Source organism: Lepus europaeus, chromosome 12, assembly GCF_033115175.1.
Source record: "Lepus europaeus isolate LE1 chromosome 12, mLepTim1.pri, whole genome shotgun sequence".
Lineage (NCBI taxonomy): Eukaryota > Metazoa > Chordata > Mammalia > Lagomorpha > Leporidae > Lepus > Lepus europaeus.
This window is the reverse complement of record NC_084838.1, coordinates 10904803-10925337: the sequence shown is the minus strand read 5'-3', so window position 1 is coordinate 10925337 and position 20535 is coordinate 10904803. Positions and strand designations below refer to the sequence as shown.

Genomic DNA, 20535 nt, shown 5'->3' with positions numbered 1-20535 from the left:
CCGAGACAAGCAGCTCCTTAACCACGGTTATTGTTCACAAGAACACTGTAGAGTGGCTCAGGACGGGGACTTCGGGCTTTCATTGTATGACTGCTTCACCCCGAGTGCTCGTTAAATAAAACCCCGTCTCCGAGTCTCGGTCTGGAACTGCCTTGCTCACTTCTGCCCTTCGCTGTGCCCGAAGTGTTGTACCAGCGGTCCACGGACGTGGGGCGCGAATCGGTCATTTAGGCTGCACCTTCACGGGGCGCGCGAAGGCATGGCATTCCCACCGATTTTGTGGTAAAGCTGAAATGAGCTACTCGTAAACACGCTTTTAACAATCCCTGGTACACGGTGCGCCCCAATAAAACGCCAGGCGAACGGAGTCACCGTTACGTGCTGCTTTTCGAACAGGACTTAGACGCGAAAGCCGCGCAGGGGATTCCTTGCTGTAGCACCTTGGGCACAACAGGTGCTACCCAGTCCTGCGCCCGGAGCCCGCTGCTCACCCCAAACACCAGCGGCGCACGCCTCGCGCATGCGCACAGGCCTGGGGCGGGCTAAACGGCAAGGCGGGGCTCCCGGGAAAGGAAGCCACACCCCGCTGCCCGGCGCTGGGCCAATCGAGTGGCTCTTGCTAGCCGCGAGCTTAAGAGAAGGAGCAGGGGGCGGGGCAGAGGGCGGAAGGAGCCGCTTTCACGTGAGCAGGGGGCGGGGAGGGCGGGGGCAGGGCGGCTGGGGAGGCCCAGGCAGCGGAGCCTCCCGGACGGCGACCGGCGGGCGGCGGAGGAGGAGACGGCGGGTCGGGTAGGGCCGCGTTTCCACTCCTCCTCCCACCCTCCTAGACACCAGCCCCGGGGACGTCTTCCTGCGGCCCCCGCGAGGAGTCGGGCTGTCTCCTCATCCCGCGGGTGGCCGGCGGGGCTGTGCTCCGCTCCCTCGACGGGCCCAATTCTGAGGGGCGCTGTGATTGGGGGGAGGGGGAGCTGGGATGCAGGGGAGAGGGCGCATGCGCGGCCCGGGGCGCTCCGGGAGCCCCTGCCCGAACCGGTTCCCCCTGTCTGGGTGGGTGTCCGCCTCCGCGGGCCTGCCTTCGGCCCCCTAGCAGAGCCCGTGTGTGTCGACTCCGGTGTCCGGGACACGGTCCTGTGCGGGAATGCGGCCTCGCCCTGCGCCTCAGTTTCTCCGCGTTGCCCACGAGGGCCCTGCACTGACTGAGGCCGGCTTGGGCCTCGGGCTGGCGTCCCGGTCCGCGTCTTTTGGGAACGCCTCGGCGTACTTTCCGTGCCGCTCCGTCTTCCGCTGGTCCTGAGCCGTCTCCCCTCCTGCACCTGGAAGCTGCCCCGGCATCGCACCCTGCCGTCTGCAGCGGCTGCCCCGGGCTCTCGCCGCCCTGTCTCGGTTCTCGGCTGCGGGCGTAGTTTTCCGTGGTGCACACCTCAGACTTGCACGAGTTCGCTGTCCGTGGCCGAGCAGTGCGTCGTCCCTCACTCTGCTAACTTTTCTGGCCGGGTGTCACCTGTTCCTGCTCTTACAGTCGTCTGCGTGGCTGTGGTTACTCGAAGGATTCTTCCCCCTGTGTCCTGGAAGCAAAGGTTGTAGGAGGCGGCGTTAAGTATTACTGTAGTGTCTCGCTATCACTGCCCCATTGGATTTGATAGCTTTTTGGCTTTGGCCTATTTTTTCTTTTCTTTTTTTTAAATACGAGAGGAAGGAGCTGTCAGGGACAGGGTGTCACAATTCATTTGATATTCTCATTTGCTTCAGAATCTATTCGGAGTCATGAGGCTGGAGTAATAATGAGAGAGTGTATGTGTGCGTGCGTGTGTGGCCAGCTGCTTTGTTTAAGAAGGAGAAACTGGAAGGTGAATGGAATTGTCACATTAATCTGACATTTGAAAAGTAGTTGTGGAAAAAAACTTAGTTTAGTCCGTTTAATGAAGCACCTGTTGCCTTAATTAAGTCTGTATAGATTGGTTTATACATAGTTTTTCTCTTAAGAATTTATTTTATTTGAGAGAGACCCGGAGCTTCCATCCTGCTTCTTACAGCCGAGGCTGGGCCAGGCAGAAACCATGAACTCAAAACTCAGTCCACGTCTTGCACATTGGGGTGGAAGGGACCCAGGTACTTGGGCAGTCACTTGCTGCCTCCCAGGGTGCCATCAGCAGGAAGCTGGAATTTGGGAGTGGAGCTGGGGCTGGAACCCAGGCACTCACAAATGCGATGCAGGTGTCCTCAACTAATGTCAACTGCTAGACCAAATTCCCAGCCCTAGGATGCTGTTTGAAGTGTGTACTCTGTACTGAAGACTTGCAAGTAGAGCTTACTTTTAAAACAAGATAAATCAGGGAGCGAGTTCTTTATGATATTCCTTTGTAGTCTTCAATTTGAGTACATGATGGATTTATATAGATAATGTTTAAAATTTACATGTAGCTTTCATAGACAATATTAACCGAAACTCATAAAGTTGAAATATTGCTGTGTTATGGTTTAATTCCTTTTCATTGTTTCAGTTTTATAAGTTTACAGTTAGGTCTTTGTTATCAATAAGGCATATATTTGAAAAATTATGTGGGCTGGCGCTATGGTGTAGCTGGTAAAGCCGCAGCCTGCAGTGCCAGTATCCCATCTGGGCACCGGTTCTAGTACCGGCTGCTTCAGTTCTGATCCAGCTCTCTGCTATGGCTTGGGAAGACTGTAGAAGATGGCCCAAATCCTTGGGTCCCTGCACCCATGTGGGAGACAGAAAAAGCTCCTGGCTTCAGATCGGGTCAGCTCCAGCTGTTGCAGCCATCTGGGGAGTGAGCCAGCAGATGGAAGACCTCTCTGTAACTCCACCTTTCAATAAATAAATAAATCTTTAAAAAAAGAAATATTATGGACTAAGCATTTTCAGCATAGTCCACTTTGTAAAGTGTGTGATTAAATAATATAGAGGACTTCAAAAAGAGCAATCATCCCATGGAAAATGGAATTTAAGTATTTTGATACAAAACATTTTTTAAAATCCATGCATGGTTTTTTTATAACATATTTTTTAAGGACCCCTCATATGGTAGGGCTCTAACACTCGAAGATGAGTGTTTCCCATCTTTGTTCCTGCATATTGAGAAAAGTGCATTTGCACATTATCTATTCTTTTTTTAAGATTTATTTATTTATTTGGAAGGCAGAACTACAGAGAGAGAGAGGGAGAGACAGCTTCCATCTGCTGGTAAACTCCCTGATTGCTTGAAATGGCTAGGGCTCGGCTGGGTAGAAGTCAGGAGTCTGCGACTCCATCCAGATCTCTGATGGGAGTGGCAGGGGCCAAGATGGGCCATCATCCACAGTCTTCCCAGGTGCATTAACGGGGAGCCGGATCTGAAGTGGAGCAGCTGGGACTTGAACCAGTGTGCACGTGGGATGCTAGAGTGGCAGACCTTGACTTAACCACCTGTGCCACAAAGCAGGCCCCTACTTTATCTTCCTGAGGAACTCATGATTTTCCACACAACATAACTGAACTTTACAAAACCATATTCTTTTAAAGAACCATTGTCTTTTACTGAGTATATTTCTGGCTGAATTTTACAACCAAGTTTCTTTTAAATAAGTCATTGTCTTTCATTCAGTGTATTTCTAGCTAAAGGAAAGCCTACTTTGAAAGATGTCATCATTTTCCAGTAATTGTTTTAACAGGTGTCCTTAGAGTACAGACTTTGGAAAGTGATTAGTTTAAGTCAGTGCTACTTGGAGTATCTTGATAAAATGAAACACTGATGTGCTAAGGTTCTGTCATGGGCTACCCATAATATTATCTTTGCAAAGTTCAGTACAAACATGTATCATTAAACTTTTCAAATGTGGAATAAATGAATACTACACTGGTAAATAGAGTTGAAGTCACATATTATGTAAAAAGTGATAATTTGTCCAAGGTACATAGAACAGAATTTGGCATGACATTTTGCTTTTATGCAATTGCTTTGTTTTGCTGATTTTCCATAGTAGGTACAGAAAAAAGAAAATTCACAGCTAAGGGCTTGATGTCCATGAGTGTACCTGGAAAAAACAACTGTAGCAACATCTGTTTCTCTTTCTGTATAAACTTGTAACCTAGTCATCTCTCTCTACTTCTACCCCTTTCTTGGGATCATTGTTGTTTATAGAATTAAACTTAGATTGTAACTAGTCTTGTTGGCCCTAACAGCATTGTTTTTCTTCATGTGCAAAGACTGACCAAATATGGAAGTAAGCAAGTCATCAACACATTAGTTTATAGAATTGGGCCTGGAAGTTTCCCTTCTCTTTCCAAGTCAACTTTAATACTCTGAGGTAGTCACCCTTGAGAATTTTTTGAAGATTGCTCTTTCAGAATGAAGCTCTGTAAGGCCTAATTTTTTCCCCCAGAATTCCCTTTTCTGGTCACTAAATAATAAAAGGAAACTCTAAGCCTGTTTATAAGGCCATGCTTGGCATTGAATAATGTGTATATAACTTGAGAATGAGAAGTTAGTTGTCTTAATTGTTTGGCTGTGCTGCCATATTTGGAGGTTTGTACCTCTCGATGAGTTAATGCATAGTTGTTACTTATTTTTAGTTAAGGTTGTGTCAGCATTTAAGTTATAAACTGCTACTCTTTGGGATCTGTAAATCTTTGTGACAGTACATTTTTCTGCACAATAAAATGTGGAATTTCTTAAGGTATATGAATTGCTGAGGTAACTTTAAGGTAATGTTATAATTCAACGCTTAACAGTAATTTGGCTATTTTTAAAGCATCCTTTTCCAATTTTCCCTTATATACATTTTGGTTATTAAAGTCCAACCTATGACTAGAATTTGATTTTTCATTTGTATTGTTCAAAGGAATGGGTATGTAGAATCTTTCTTTAGGAACATATTTACAGTATCATCAAGCGCAATAAGAGCATTGAAGGCTAAATTTGATTAAATGTTGGGCATATGTGTGTTAGTGCAAAGGGCCATGATTTACTTTAATATTTTATAATAGAGATAATAAGCTCTTGTGCCCTTGAATATATGCCAGTAACTGATTCGGCTAGCTGAGTGTGGAATATGTCATGTGTATCTGCTGTGGCACACAATTTTCTATGACTAGATCTCTGATACATCTTTAGAAGAGAAATGGTTATATCCTTATTGTAATTACCTTGAATTCTCTGAATTCAGAAAAATCTTACTTCTGTCAAACTTCAAAAGCCAATGCTTGTATTAAAATTGTACCTCAGCAGAAATATTGTTTATCTTTTAAAATCTTTTTATTGTAATAACAGATCTTTTCAGATCTATGGAACTTTATTTTGATAATTTCCTATCTTATACAGGTACCTGTTATAATGGTGTGAATAACGGGCTTAGTAAATGCTTGACTGCCCACCCTTTAATTAAAACACTTATAAAATGTCTTTTTGTCCCTGTGTAACTTTGAGCCAGGCCCTCATATCAGAGAGCACAAAAATCAGGTGTGTTCCGCCAAACATTTGTGGCTTGCCCACACACAGTGCCTTGAAGATAGAACATAGAAAGGAGAAGCTCTATTTACTTTACTTAGGCTTTGGTCATCTATTGAATGTGCTTGCTTGGCATTAAATTTAATGAAGATTACAGAAGAGTGAATAATGCAAGTGTTTTAGATCAGTACAGATAGATTCATTTTTATAACTGGAGGAGAAGGAACTATATTGACTAATTTCCTAAAGGGGAAAAGTTGGTAGATAACCTTGATTGCTTAAAAAGTGTTTTTATATTTACAAAACGCTAAAGTAAATTATATTATGCTTTAGAAATCTGATCAGAAAAGATAAAAACAAGGTTTTTTAAAAATTATATTAGCAAGAGCAGAAATATAATTTGATCTTATGAATCCGTAGTACATTAACCTGAAGCTGGTTAGGGGTAGTTCCTGTTCCTAGGGGTAGTTTCTGTTGTGGAAATGGCATCCAAATAACAATTTAAATACTTAGTTTTGGAGATATTGTGTTGCAGTGGCATAAAGCCAACATACATAGAGTTCTGGAAAAAATTAAAGTGCTATTTCCTGAAATATCCACAGAGACATGGGAAAATCATTTACATGGTTTTATTTTTTCAGGTGTTGACATTATTGCACTCAGATAATCAGCATAGAGTTAAATGAATTATTTTATGTGAATTCTATCTCTTCTAGCTCTTAACACTTTTTCTTAGAGGTAGCAATGTATAGTGGGAAGAGTATGAACTTTGGATATCTCAAATCTTAACACTTATGTAGTATATGACTGAAAAGAAGCTACTTAATGACTGAGACCCAGTTGCTTTGTTTGTAAAGATGGATCTACTTATGCCTGCCCCAAGGAATTATACTGGAAAGCACCTGGTATTTTTCCTCCTTTCCTATCTACTCACATTCACACAATAACAGAAAAGGTTCCATTTTCACATTTTACATAACTGCAGCTACAACACTGTCCAAATCAAATCAGAAAAGGACCCAGGAATTCAACGCCCAGTCTGTTTTCTATTATACTACGTTGTTTACTTAAAATCCTGATAAAACTTAATTACTCATGAGAAGTGAGGAAAAATTCTGAAAACATTGGCTTTCTTCTTTAGGTGCTTTACTGGATTGATTTTGTGAGTTTTTTCCTAAAGATCCCATAAAGTTACAATCAAATTTTACTGTTATTGAAGAATAAAGATAAACGAAATGTATATATACAAATGGAATTCAGTCTCAGAAAAGCAAGAAAATTCTATCACATAGTTTAAAGAAAGGAATTGTCACAAGCATCACTGATTAAAATTTGCCTGAGTGACTTTTTGATAAGTTGATCTTTTCTTGCCTTTGAGTGCAAATGAGCCCCAAGATAATTTTTTCTTTTCTCATTTTTAAGCTAAACTGAAATTAATCAGAAAGCTTAAGTTACTATGATTGTCTTTGCTCAGTAAAATAATTCAAAGAAACAGCTCCCAAATTCAGTATCAGACACAGACAAAATTATTTTTAGTAATTAGTACTAGTGGAAAGGAATTTGTTATTTATAATGAAGGATGGTTTTCCATTGAGTTTTGTTGAATTTGTCCCACTCTCATCAGGGATAGGCTGTCAGTAATTCATGTGAAAACCAGTGGCAGGAAACAAAGTTCAGAACCAGAGAAGAAAGAAGCTGAGCTGAGCCTGATACTGTATGATTTTTATAGCGTCGTTGTAACCTGCTTGTGTAATTTTAAAGGGCAACAAGCCCACAGGAATTGGCCTGCTACAGTATCTCTGAGGCTTGATTCTATTGCTACTTCCTGCAGTATTCTTTTAGAGAGTAATAGCACCAGGTCTGTGCTTTAGAAGGATACAATTGAGAATAGCATAGAGGATGAGTGGGAAGTAGAAGATAATGAAGATAGATGAAATCCAGAAAAGGATAAAGTCATCCAGATAGCTGAGTTTGGGTCAAGTTCAATAATTTTCTCTGGGAACTTAAGTTATTAAACCCATCTAAGCCTTAGTTTGTCTGTCATAAGAAGTTAATCCTTATTCTAACAAGGTTAGTGTGAAGATTAGTAATAATGCATGTAAAACTTTTTAGCACCTTATTGGGTGTATAACTGGCCCCCAACTAATAAATATGATAGTATTGAATTTTGTGAAAAGTTGAAAGATAAGTTAATTTTGGTGCCCAAAATACTGAAATCGATGTAGTCTTCAGAGTAATGCAGTTTCCATGGATTATTTGACAACCCCTCATTATTTTCTCTACAGATTTAGGAAGATGCTTAAAGTGTCTTCCTTAAGAATCTCTTCAGCTCATTTTCTCAGTGATTGAGCAATAAAAATGGTGGGTATTGGGTGGAAAGTGGTGAGAGTGTTTAGTCTGAAGGAATCCAAGGTATATTTTGTGATTCAGTTGTTTGCCCTTTTTTGGCCATGACAGCTGGGGACTTGATGAAGAGTCAGGCACACTCAGGGAAGGTTCTTTCTGTGTCTGTTCTAATCATTATTCGTATCCACATCTTTTGTCACATGCACATAGTACAATGTGTTTGTCATTTGTCCTCCTCACATCAAATGGACCCTAAAAGGCACTGATGAAGTACTGTCGTCTCTGAGTGTCCATGTGGGATTTGCTTCAGGACACACTCTCTCACAGTCTCTTATATAAAATGGCATATAGTAAGTATGTGGGTTGTCTTACTTTGTCATCTCTGGATTGCTCACAATACTTAGTACAGTGTAGGTAATATGTAAATAGTTATTGTGTTAGGGAATAATGACAAGAAGAGTCTGCATGTTTAGTTAAGGTGGAATTTTTTCCAGAATATTTTTAATACATCTTTGGTTGAATCCACAAATAGAGAATTCATGGGTATATGGAGGGCTGATTGTATATTCAGCCAACCATACTTACTGAACCCTGCCAATAAACAAGGATTTGACAATAATATGAATAACAGATAAGGACCCTGTTCACAAATAGTCCATGGGGACTGTTTGTGTCCATGGTAATCCCAGCACTTGGCATGGTAGTTTATGAGTAGTCTTTTTTAGGGTGAATGGATCAATCAATGTAATGGAGTAGAAAAGAGGTGTAACATCATTATTTTAAAAATTTATTTTAGTGACAGAGAGCTCTCATCTGCTGGTTCAGTCCGCAAATGCTCATAAGGGCCAGGGCTGGGACCCTCTGATCTCTTACCTACAGTTCACCAGCTGGTACAAGAACCAGGAACACAATCCAGGTTCCTCCATGAATGGTAGGAACCCAGTTACTTGAGCCATCACCCCTGTGACCCAGAGTTTGCATTAACAGAAAGCTGGAGTCAAGAGCCAGAGCTTTGTCCCCGTAGGGCACACAGGTGTCTTAGCTCTGGGCTAATCACCTGCCCCCTGTGTGCCGTTTTAGTGGATGGCAGATGCTACAGTTTTGTGATAGAACAGAAAAAAAACAAAAGGCTTAGGGGCTTAGGAGCCGTAGAAGGAAATAATAAACATTGCAGAGGGGAAGGGGGAGGTTGAATACATGATTATATCACTAGCTTGTTATGTGTAGAGAAAGGGTAAGTCGGGAAACAGACGATGTGCCTAGTTTGGCAGCAAGTGCAAAGGCTTGAAAGCATAAAAATGCATGATGTGTTTCATGGATTATCTAGTATGATTTGATAGAAATAAGACTATGACAGTAGATAGATATCATATCCGGACTTTAAAGAGCAAAATAATATAAGGAATTTGGATTTCCTTCTGCTTTCAATCAGGTGCTATCAGAGGCTTTGAGGAGGATGAGAGGGGTGAAATACAGGATCACATATAAGTTTTAGAAATACATAGCTATAAGGGCTAAATAATCAATGACCAGAAGAGTCTAGAAGGGAAAATTTTGGTTGCAGCCAAATTCAAAGAGAATAAAATGCAAATCAGTGGCACAGGGCTGTTGAAGAAGGAATAGATTGGGGGTATTTTTTGGAACTGAAATTGACTGCAGTTCCAAAGGAGGCTAAAGACAAGAGTAAAAGGAGTTGTTGCTTTATTTATTTATTTATTTATTTATTGACAGGTAGAGTTAGAGAGAGAGACAGAAAAAGGTCTTCCTTCCATTGGTTCACCCCCCCATAATGGCCGCTATGGCCGGCGTGCTGCACGGATCCGAAGCCAGGAGCCAGGTGCTTCCTCCTGGTCTCCCATGAGGGTGCAGGGCCCAAGCACTTGGGCCATCCTCCATTGCCTTCCCAGGCCACAGCAGAGAGCTGGACTGGAAGAGGAGCAACAGGGACAGAATCCGGGACCCCAACCAGGACTAAAACCTGGGGTGCCGGTGTTACAGGCGGAGGATTAGCCTATTGAGCCGCAATGCCGGCCACTATATATTGTTTTTTAAATAGTTTTCTTGGGTCTTTGATTGCTAACCAGGATAGAGAACCTAACAGAAAAAAATATGTATATATGATGCACAGAGGTTAAATGGCCTGGTTTTGAGATGACTGTGGACTGACTGCACAGATATAGTAAAATCCTGTTACATAATTCCCTTTTCACCCTTTGCATGCCTCTATTATTCTAAGCACTATATTATACTTGTTTGCTAATTCATTTTCCCTGCTACTGTAACCCTATCAAAATAAATAGTACCAAAAACTAGTGAATAGTTCCTTTTATTCCTCACCATAACACTATACCAAGTGCCTGGCACATATCAGACACTTGACATTAAATAGAAAATAATGAAAACACAAATACCGATGTGGAATTCAAGAGAAAAGATTGGGCTGGGTTGTCACCAGCATACAATAGAAAGATGTAATATTATCTAATGAAATAGTCTAAGAGGGCCGGCGCCGGAGCTCACTTGGCTAATCCTGTGCCTGCAGCGCTGGCACCCCAGGTTCTAGTCCTGGTTGGGGCACCGGGTACTAGTCCCGGTTGCTCCTCTTCCAGTCCAGCTTTCCGCTGTGGCCCGGGAAGGCAGTGGAGGATGGCCCAAGTGCTTAGGCCCTGCACCTGCATGGGAGACCAGGAGGAAGCACCTGGCTCCTGGCTTCGGATCAGTGCAGCGCGCCAGCCGTGGCCGCCATTTAGGGGCTGAACCAACAGAAAAGGAAGACCTTTCTCTCTGTCTCTCTCTCTCTCACTGTCTAACTCTGCCTGTCAAAAAGAAAAAAATAGTCTGAGAAAAGAACAAAATTGGAAATTAAATATCAGGGAGGTAAAAAAGGGACTTTAGTAAGTCCTAAGAAAGGGGATTCAGAGGTAGAAAATGGAAGCAAAAAGATAAGTTTCAGAATAACAAACTGGTCAAGTGCTTGAGCAGGTAGAAGTAATATGAGAACTGAAAGAATTCTTTGGGTTTGAGATCTTATGTTCTTTATGGTTTTTAATAGAACAAGTTGAGTTAGGATTAGTGAGAAATAGGGGTCTCGAGTTCTTTTTTTTTTTTTTTTTTTTTTTAAACAGGTGGAATTATAGACAAAGAGACAGAAAAGTCTTCCTTCTGTTGGTTCACCCCCCAAATGGCCGCTACGGCCAGAGATATGATGATCTGAAGCCAGGAGCCAGGTGCTTCCTCCTGGTTTCCCATGCAGATGCAAGGGCCAAGCACTTGGGCCATCCTCCACTGTCTTCCCGGGCCACAGCAGAGCTGGACTGGAAGAGGAGCAGCTGGGACTAGAACCCATCACCCATATGGGATGCTGGCGCAGCAGGTGGAGGATTAACCAAGCAAGCCTCGGCGCCGGCCCTGGGGTCTCAGTTTTGATAGGGATTGTTTAGTGAAAAAAGTGGGCAGTCCCAATCAACTGGTAAAGGCAAAAACAGCTACTACTGCTGCAAGAATAAAGTCTCAAGAAAAGCAAGAAAGTAGAGATGAACAGAGCTCTCAGCCAATGGCTGTTTGTCACTAGCAGTTCCATTGCAAGTAGGGTCCACACCTCTTTTAAGCTATGTGGGTTGCTTCCTGGGAGGTAGATTTTGATTCTGCTGATTGCACTTTAGCAGATCCATGATATTACAACTTTACTGTTGATGTTTCTGCTCAAAATGATGTTAGTAACTAGAAATGATATGTTTAACGATACTCTGCCAAAAAAGTTCCTATTTTTACCAAGTAAACACTGATGATCCAGAAGCCCACTGCTTTTGTTGGGGCTTTAATTTTTTTGATTTTAATTTTTAATTAGTTTTTAACAGATTCAGTATAGTTTGTAGATACAGTTCTAAGAATATGATAATATTCCCTTACTTCTTCCTTCCCACCCCAAGTCTCTTTTTAACTTAGAGCACTATTTTTGAAAGTCTGTCAAAAGAGCTCTTGTCATGGTCACTTAATTCCATTTCACTTTCCATTAGCTGTGTGTGGAGAGTTTAAGAGGAGATTAAGAATGAAAATGAATTTTCATTCAGCAGTACTGAAGTGAGTTTGTTGCCTTGGTCTTTGCAGAAGCACATAGTTGAGCTTAAATTTCTCCTTAAAGGGCAGCAGCTTGCAGTGCCTGCACCTCATATCATAGTACCTGTTCTGGTCCCAGGTACGATGCTCCCAGTCTAGCTTCCTTCCTGTTAGTACACCTGGTAGGAAGCAGCTCAAACACTTGGTCCTCTTGCTACCCACGTGGGAAACCTGGATAGAGTTTCTGACACCTGGCTTTGGCCTCGCTAAGCCCTGGTCTAGCTGGGTCTAGAATGTTGAAGAGCAGATAAAGAAAGAGTATTTATGTATGTGTTCCCTAGTAATTTTTGTAATAGTTTTCTGAGAAAGTGTAAAAATTTCTCTTAATGGAATCTGAGGCTCAGTGATTTGAAACTGTTAGCAGTAGAACCTGTATTCCAACTGGGGCTTTCCATCTCCTAATTGTTTGCTTCACCATCATAAATATGACTGCCCTTACTGTCATTTTCTAAAAGGTTGACCTCACCTTGTCTTCTGGTGACTCTTGCTCTTTTGCATCTGTATTTGCCATTTGTCCCACTTATGTCATAAATATTTGAGCACCTACTGTGTGTCAGGCATTGTTTCAGGAGCTAGGGATACAGCAGTCAATGAAACATACAAATGAACATTTAAGTTCTATCTTACATAATACTTAAATGACTAAAATGTAAATATTGTCAGAAAGTGGTAACTGCTGCAGTGAATAGTAGGAAGAAGGGTGGTGGTGCAAGGTGTTGGGAGGAGGGAGTCTGAACTTCATTGTGCAAAGGAATTACAATTGCAGACTGACATAAATAATTTGGATAGGGGGCTTATTTTGTTAACTGTAAGTAGGAATGAAAAATTAAACCGTATTAGTCCCATAAGGTCACAAAACAAGGTTTTGAATCTATAGAATAGGGCCAGAAGTGCTTCAGGTAATGGGGTACCTCTTCATAGAGACCAGAGAAGGGTAGGTCTTACCCAGAGCTTGTGGAGCTCATGTCTGCCTCTCCACTTCTGACCTTGGATCCCAGAAGAATCTTATTGTATTAGTTTCCTGTGCTACTTAGTGTTTTCATAAACTTCATTCCTGCTGAATGAATCAGTTACTTTCAGTTGCCAAAGCAAACAGTAAAGTATCTTAGAAAGTTTATTTTCCCAACACCTCTTCAAAGAAAATAAGTGGAACTTTGAGCATGCCAAATCTTCTTAGTCCCTGTTATAAATATTGAAGTACATTATTTTTGAATCCAGGATTTTATCTCAAGTTGTTAGTGCCTCTGAGATCATAGCTTCAGGTGACTTTGCCAGGCCTTGTGCTGTCCTACCATTAATCTCATTTTTAAAAGATTTATTTGAAAGAGTTATGGGTAGAAGGGTTTGGGATGGGAGTTGGAGAAGGAGAAAGAGAGAGAGAAAGAGAGAGAGCTTCCATCCACGGGTTTACTCCACAGGTAGCTGCAAAGGCTATGGCTGGGCCAGGCGTGGGCCAGGAGCTCCATCCAGATCTCCCATGTGGGTGGCAGGGCCTGCCTACTTGGGCCATCTTCAGCTGCATTCCCCAGGCCTGTCTCTTCCTCTCTCTAACTCTGCCTTTCAAATAGAGGCCTGCACTGTGCCATAGCAAGTAAAGCTGCCTCCTGCAGTGCTAGAATCCCATATGGGTACCAGTTCTAGTCCCAGCTACTACACCTCTGATCCAGCATCCTGCTATGGCCTGGGAAAGCAGTGGAAGGTGGCCCAAGTCCTTGGCCCCTGCACCCTTGTGGGAGACCCAGTAGAAGCTCCTGGCTTCAGATCAGCCTAGCTCCAGCCATTGTGGCATTTTGGAGAGTGAACCAGCAGATGGAAGACCTCTCTTTCTCACTCTGTTTCTTTTTTCTTTCTTTTTTTTTTTTTTTTTTTGACAGGCAGAGTGGACAGTGAGAGAGAGACAGAGAGAAAGGTCTTCCTTTTTGCCATTGGTTCACCCTCCAATGGCCGCCGCGGTAGCGCGCTGCGGCCGGCGCACCGCGCTGATCCGATGGCAGGAGCCAGGTGCTTCTCCTGGTCTCCCATGGGGTGCAGGGCCCAAGCACTTGGGCCATCCTCCACTGCACTCCCTGGCCACAGCAGAGAGCTGGCCTGGAAGAGGGGCAACCGGGACAGAATCCGGTGCCCCGTCCGGGATTAGAACCCGGTGTGCCGGCGCCGCAAGGCGGAGGATTAGCCTAGTGAGCCGCAGCGCCGGCCTCACTCTGTTTCTACTTCTCTGTAACTCTGCCTTTCAAATAAATAAATAAATCTTAAAAAAAAAAAAAAATTAAAGAGGCACATATCAAGTTACAGAACAACGTTACTAGATACTATAAAAAACCAACTGTGAAATTGAGTGAGGACATAAATAAGGGAAGCAATTCACTGGGGCAAGGATGGGCAAGTAGAAAAGGAGGTGTGTTTAGATTATAAATGAGAGTTGAGTTGATAAAATGTAGAAGCAAGGAAACCACTCTAGGAAGAGGACCCTGTAAAAGCAGAATATCTGGAAGTACTTAAACTTCAGAAAATATATGGAAAATATATTATCTTTTAATTGCATTTTACATGAACTTTTTAAAAATTTATTTGAAAGAATGACAGACTATCTTCCATCCATTGTTCATTCCCCAAGTGGCTGCAACAACCAGGGATGGGCGAGGCTAAGCCAGAAGCCAGGAAGTCCATCCTGGTCTTTGACATGGGTAACAAGGGTCCAAGTACTTGGGCCATCATTTGTTGCCTTCCGAGGCACATTAGCAGGAAGCTGAATCAGAAGTGGATTAGCTGACACTCCAATAAGGGATGGAAGCATCCCAGCATGGATTAACCAGGTGCACCACAGTGCCAGCACCCTACATAAACTTTTTGAAGCACCCTCTATATTCAGTGAAAGTGTAAGTTAACCTCTTCTCCCAACATGTTCCCATAATTTTGTTACCCTAAATCACTACCTGTTAACCTGTGCAATTTGCCTCTCTTTTCTACTAAAATATGAATCCCTTTTGGGCATTGATCAGATTTATTTTATTTTTTACAACATATTCACTATATACTAGATGCTCAGTAAGTGTTCACTGAATGAATTAATTAAAATAGTATTTTTCTTTTAATTTTTCAAAATTACATATTTATTTGAATTTTTTTGAATGCTACATTGTATATTTAGATTGTTGTAAAATGTAGACCTGTGATAGCCTTTGACCAGGGGAGTTAATTTAAATATAAGCAGAGGGCCAGCGCTGTGGCATAACGGGCTGAGCCTCTGCCTGCACTGTGGCGTAGTGGGCTAAGCCTCTGCCTGCGATGCCAGCATCCCACATGGGCATCGGTTTGAGTCCCGGCTGCTCCACTTCCAGTCCAGCTTCCTGCTGTGGCCTCGGAAAGCAGTGGAAGATGGCCTAAGTGCTTTGGGTCCTGCACCCACATGCGAGACCTGGAAGAGGTTCCTGGTTTTGGATTGGCCCTCCTGTGGCTGTTGAGGCCATTTGAAGAGGAAAAAAAAAAAAAAAAAACTAGAATAAAAGGTTACAGATTTTAGGTGTGCCGTTAACTAATTAAGTGACTTCTCTTAGAACTACTATTTCTTTTTCAGTTTAACAGTATTGATGATTTCTAAGTTTTCTTCCAACTATGAACTTCAGGGATTATGTGATTCTTGCTGCTGTGGGCCTTTGAGGGAAAAACAGTGCCTGGCACATGGTGTATGCTCAATAAATATATATTCAGTTATATTCCAAAGCATTCATCAGGACTTCTCAATTGGAGAGACTAAAAAGACTCTGAGAACTTTACCTGTTTGAGTTACAGTGTGAACATAGAGCTGTAGCTACTTGTACTAACTGTTTAAAACTTTCCTGATTATATGTTTTAGCAGCCAAATGGGAACACTACCACAGAGTAAAACAAATTAAGTTTTAAAATGGTAGATGAAGTTGAGTTTATTGCAGGAGTCAGTGAGTAATTTTTTTTTTTATAAGTGACACATCTTTATACTGTTTTTTGGAAATTTTTGATGTGAAACAGTGGGTAATGTTTATTTTCTTTTAAAGATTTATTTATTTATTCAAAAGAGTTAACAAAGAGAGAAAGACAGAGAAGAGAGATCTTTCATCTGCTGTTTCACTCCTCAAATGGCCACAACAGCTAGTGCTGGGCCAGGCTGAAGCTAGGAACCCAAAACTCCATCTGAGTGCCTTGCTTTGGTATTGGGGCTCCCACACTAGGGCCGTCCTTTGTTGCTTTCCCAGGCACATTAGCAGGGAGCTGGATCAGAAGTTGAATAATGTTTGTATTAACTTGACTTCTAAGAAACTGGAGATTATGTGAGGTATTTCCCAGCTATTGTGTTCATGCTTGTCATACTTTGAATTTCTCTCTTGAATGTTACTGTGAAATTTTGCTTGTTACAACTATAATAATATTTTCGAAAGATTTATTTATTTATTTATTTATTTGAAAGTCAGAGTTACACAGAGAGAGAGAGAGGGAGAGAGAAAGAGAGAGAGGTCTTCCATCCAATGGTTCACTCCCCAATTGGCCGCAACAGCTGGAGCTGTGCTGATCTGAAGCCAGGAGCCAGGAACTTCTTCGGGGTCTCCTGCATGGGTGCAGGGGCCCAAGGACTTGGGCCATCCTCTACTGCTATCTCAGGCCATAGCAGAGAGCTGGATTGGAAGTGGAGCAACTGGGACTAGAACCAGCGCCCATATGGGATACCGGTGCTTCAGGCTAGGGTGTTAACCCGCTGTGCCACAGCGCCAGCCCCATAACTATACTAATATTTTAAATTTAAGTATCAATTATTCTAGGAAAGCTTCACTGTTTTCAAAATAATGCAGTGCTTCCATTTCATTTATGAGTACAGTTTTACAAATTAAAGGACAGAAAACAGACATTTAATACTTCATTGTCTTTGAAGACAAACATTAGAAATGCAGCATATGCCAAAGAAATCACTGTGTGGTAATTCTGAAGCGAATATGAGTTTATTTTTTTAGTTATATATTTTAGGTCTGAAATAATATTGGCCCTGAATAGTATAAAATTATCTTATTATCTGGAATAAAAACCTAAACTGTTAGTATTGTTTTCACTTTTTTCCATGTGTGTTTTATAAGAATTAACACATAATTGAATATCTGGCAGATGCTCTTATGATTTTCTTTATGGTTTTTGTTTTTCAGGCATTTAGAAAACATTTAATCACTCATGATTTGAGCCTCATTCTTGAGTAATGGACGACAAGGCTTCTGTTGGGAAAATCAGCGTCTCCTCAGACTCAGTATCTACTCTTAATAGTGAAGATTTTGTCTTGGTTTCCAGGCAAGGAGATGAGACACCATCTACAAATAATGGAAGTGATGACGAGAAAACAGGACTCAAGGTAAAACTTCATAGCTTAGATTTATTTTGCTTAGCCTTGCTAAGCCCACTGCAAAGCCAGACCATAAAAACAAAAGGAATATTGGGAGAAAGTGAAAACATGGGCATGAAATAGTCTATCTTTTTTTTTTTTTAACATTAAGGAGTTTTATTTACATTTAATAAGAAATTCATATTCAATTAAGAATTTTCATTTCGACTGCCTTCTCCTAAATCTTCTAGTACTCCATAATTGTCAAAACCAGTAGTTATAAATTAGTACTTCAGTGTTATTTTGTCATTTTAATATTGTTTTCATTTTATGTTGTATTACAAATACTTCTTTGTTTTTATAAAAAAATTATAGAGCTGTTGAAATACATTTAGAACTAAATAGCAAAATATGTCATGTTCATGTTTTAAAAGACTCAGTAGTAAAGATGTCCATTCTCCACATTTATCTGTGGAGTTCGTACAATCTCAATCAAAATTTCACAATGGAAATTTAGGGTTTGAGTTCATCATTATGGCTGTTTGTGTAATGTGTGAAGGTATTTCTCAAATATAATTGGAAGACGAACTAACAATAGCCGACCATTCCTGAGAATGAAAATAAAAGTAGTCCTTAATGTGATTGCCCCTTAGTTCCATTCTCTTTCTTTTTTATCATTTTATTGAAATACAGTATGCATGCCAAGAAGTGCACATCAGTGTATAGATAGATTAGCTCTGGGTCATCTGATCATCCTCATAACCAGTATCCACATTAAGAACAACACATCACTAGAGCCCCAAGAGCCCTCACTGTTGCCCCCTTCTCCAATTCCTTATTTTTTTTAATGTGGGAAAGAAGAGCATATTGTAATTTATATAGTATGATTCAGTGATACAACATGTAAATATAAGCCGGCGCCGCGGCTCACTAGGCTAATCCTCCGCCTTGCGGCGCCGGCACACCGGGTTCTAGTCCCGGTCGGGGCACCGATCCTGTCCCGGTTGCCCCTCTTCCAGGCCAGCTCTCTGCTGTGGCCAGGGAGTGCAGTGGAGGATGGCCCAAGTGCTTGGGCCCTGCACCCCATGGGAGACCAGGAGAAGCACCTGGCTCCTGCCATCGGATCAGCGCGGTGCGCCGGCCGCAGCGCGCTACCGCGGCGGCCATTGGAGGGTGAACCAACGGCAAAAGGAAGACCTTTCTCTCTGTCTCTCTCTCTCACTGTCCACTCTGCCTGTTAAAAAAAAAAAAAAAAAAAAAAAAAAACATGTAAATATATACCAAATGATAGCCACACAGTTTTTATTTTGGGGGGTTGATTTTATTTCACTTAGCATAATGATCTCCATTTGCATACACTTTGTTGTAAATGTCAGGATTTCATTCTTTTCCTTCTGGCTGAGTAATATTCCATTATGTATATATGTCACATTTTCTTTATCCAGTCATAAGTTGATTGACATCAGGGTTGATTCTGTATTTTAGCTATTATAATTGAGCACCTGTAAACATGAGAGTGCAGGTAACTTTTTTATATGCAGAATTCGTTTTCTTTGGATATATTCCCAGGAGTGGGATAGCTGGGTCATCTGGTACATCTATTTTTAGTTTTCTCAAGAATCTTCATACTGTTTTCCGTAACGATTGCCCCATTTTGCATTCCTACCAACAGTGTATTAGGGTACCTTTTTCTCTACATCCTCACGTTTATTTTTTTTATTTTTTGGATAATACCCCATTCTAACTGGGGTTAGATGATACCTCGTTGTGGTTTTTATTTGCATTTCCTGATGGCTGGTGATCCTGACCATTGTTCCATGTGTCTGTTGGCCATTGGTATTTCATCCCTTGAAAAATGCTTGATCGGGACTAGTGTTGTGGTGTAGCATGTTAAGCTGCCACCTGCAATGCTGGCATCCCATTTGGGCACCAGTTCAATTCCCAGCTGCTCTACTTCCATCCAGCTCCCCACTAATACACCAGGGAGGGCAATGGAGGATGGCCCAAATGCCTGGGCCCCTGCCACCCATGTGGGAGACCCGGAAGAAGTTCCTGGCTCCTGGCTTCTGGCTCCTGACTTTGGCCTGACCCAGTTCTGGCCATTGTAGCCATTTGGGGATTGAACCAGCAATGGAAGACCTCTTTCTCTCTCTCTCTCTCTAACTCTGCCTCCCTCCCTCCCTCCTTTCTTTTTCTTCCTTCCTTCCTTTTTAAAAAGGTTTGTTTATTTATTTGCAACGCAGAGTTAGAGAGAAAAAGAGGATGAGAGAGGTCTTCTATCTGCTGGTTCACTCCCCAGACAATCACAGTGCGGCTCCGAAACCAGGAGCCAGGAGCTTCTTTTGGGTCTTCCATGTGGGTGCAGGGACCCAAGAACTTGGGCCATCTTCAACTGTTTTCCCAGGCCATAGCATAGAGCTCTATCAGAAGTGGAGCAGCTGGGGCTCAAACTGGCAGCCATATGGGATGCCAGCACTGCAGGCTGCGGCTCAACCTGCTGTGCCACAGCGCCGGCCCCAGGATATTATTCCTTTATCAAATGCCATTCTGTCAGTTGTCTCCTTTGCTGTGAAGAAGCTTCTTAACTTGATGTAATCCCATTTGTCTATTTTTGCTTTGATTACCTGTGCATTATCCAAGAAGTCCAGGCCTAGGCCAATCTCTTGGCAGCATTTCCCCTAAGTTTTCCTCTAGTATTTTGATGGCTTTGGGTCTTAAGTTTAGATCCTTGATCCATTGTGTGTTGATTTTTGTATAGAGTGTAAAGTATGGGTCTTGTTTCATACTTCTACATGTGGAAATCCAACTTTCACAACACCATTTATTGACAAGACTGTCCTTTCCCTGGGGAATGATTTTAGCTCGATTGTGAAAGATTAGTTGGTTGTATATGGATAGGTTACTTTCTGGGGTTTCTATTCTGTTCTGCTGGTTGACATTTCTGTTTTTGTGCCAGTACTAGGCTGTTTGGATTATAACAGCCATGTAATATGTCTTGAAATCTGGAATTATGGTGCCTCCAGCTTTGTTTTTATTGTTTAAGATTGCTTTATCAGTGTCTCTTGTGTTTCCACATGAATTTTAGGATTGTTTTCTGTAGATCTTTGACGAATGTCCTTGGTATTACAGTTGGGATCACATTAAATCTGCAAATTGCTTGGGGTTTTATGGACATTTTGGTGATACTAATTCTTCCAGTCCATGAATATGAACAATTTTTCCACTTTTTAGTGTCTTCTTTTTATCATTAATGATTTGGGCCTACTGTCTATAGTTTAAAGGCTTTGTGACAGG

The 20535-nt window shown here is 41.9% G+C and overlaps 1 protein-coding gene across 4 annotated transcripts in view; it reads left to right on the top strand.

Moving 5' to 3' along the window:
- The window catches only part of RABGAP1 (RAB GTPase activating protein 1), a 188919-nt gene that overhangs the window by 10011 nt on the left and 158373 nt on the right, over positions 1-20535 (top strand). For 2 of the 4 annotated variants that reach the window (XM_062207601.1, XM_062207597.1), the window contains one exon: positions 17072-17271. In XM_062207601.1, the coding sequence (XP_062063585.1) occupies positions 17122-17271 (150 nt within the window). In that variant the 5' untranslated portion in view covers positions 17072-17121. Of the gene's footprint in view, positions 1-712; positions 790-1417; positions 1578-17071; positions 17272-20535 lie in introns of those variants that run through there. The other 2 variants (XM_062207598.1, XM_062207602.1) reach the window with 2 other exon arrangements.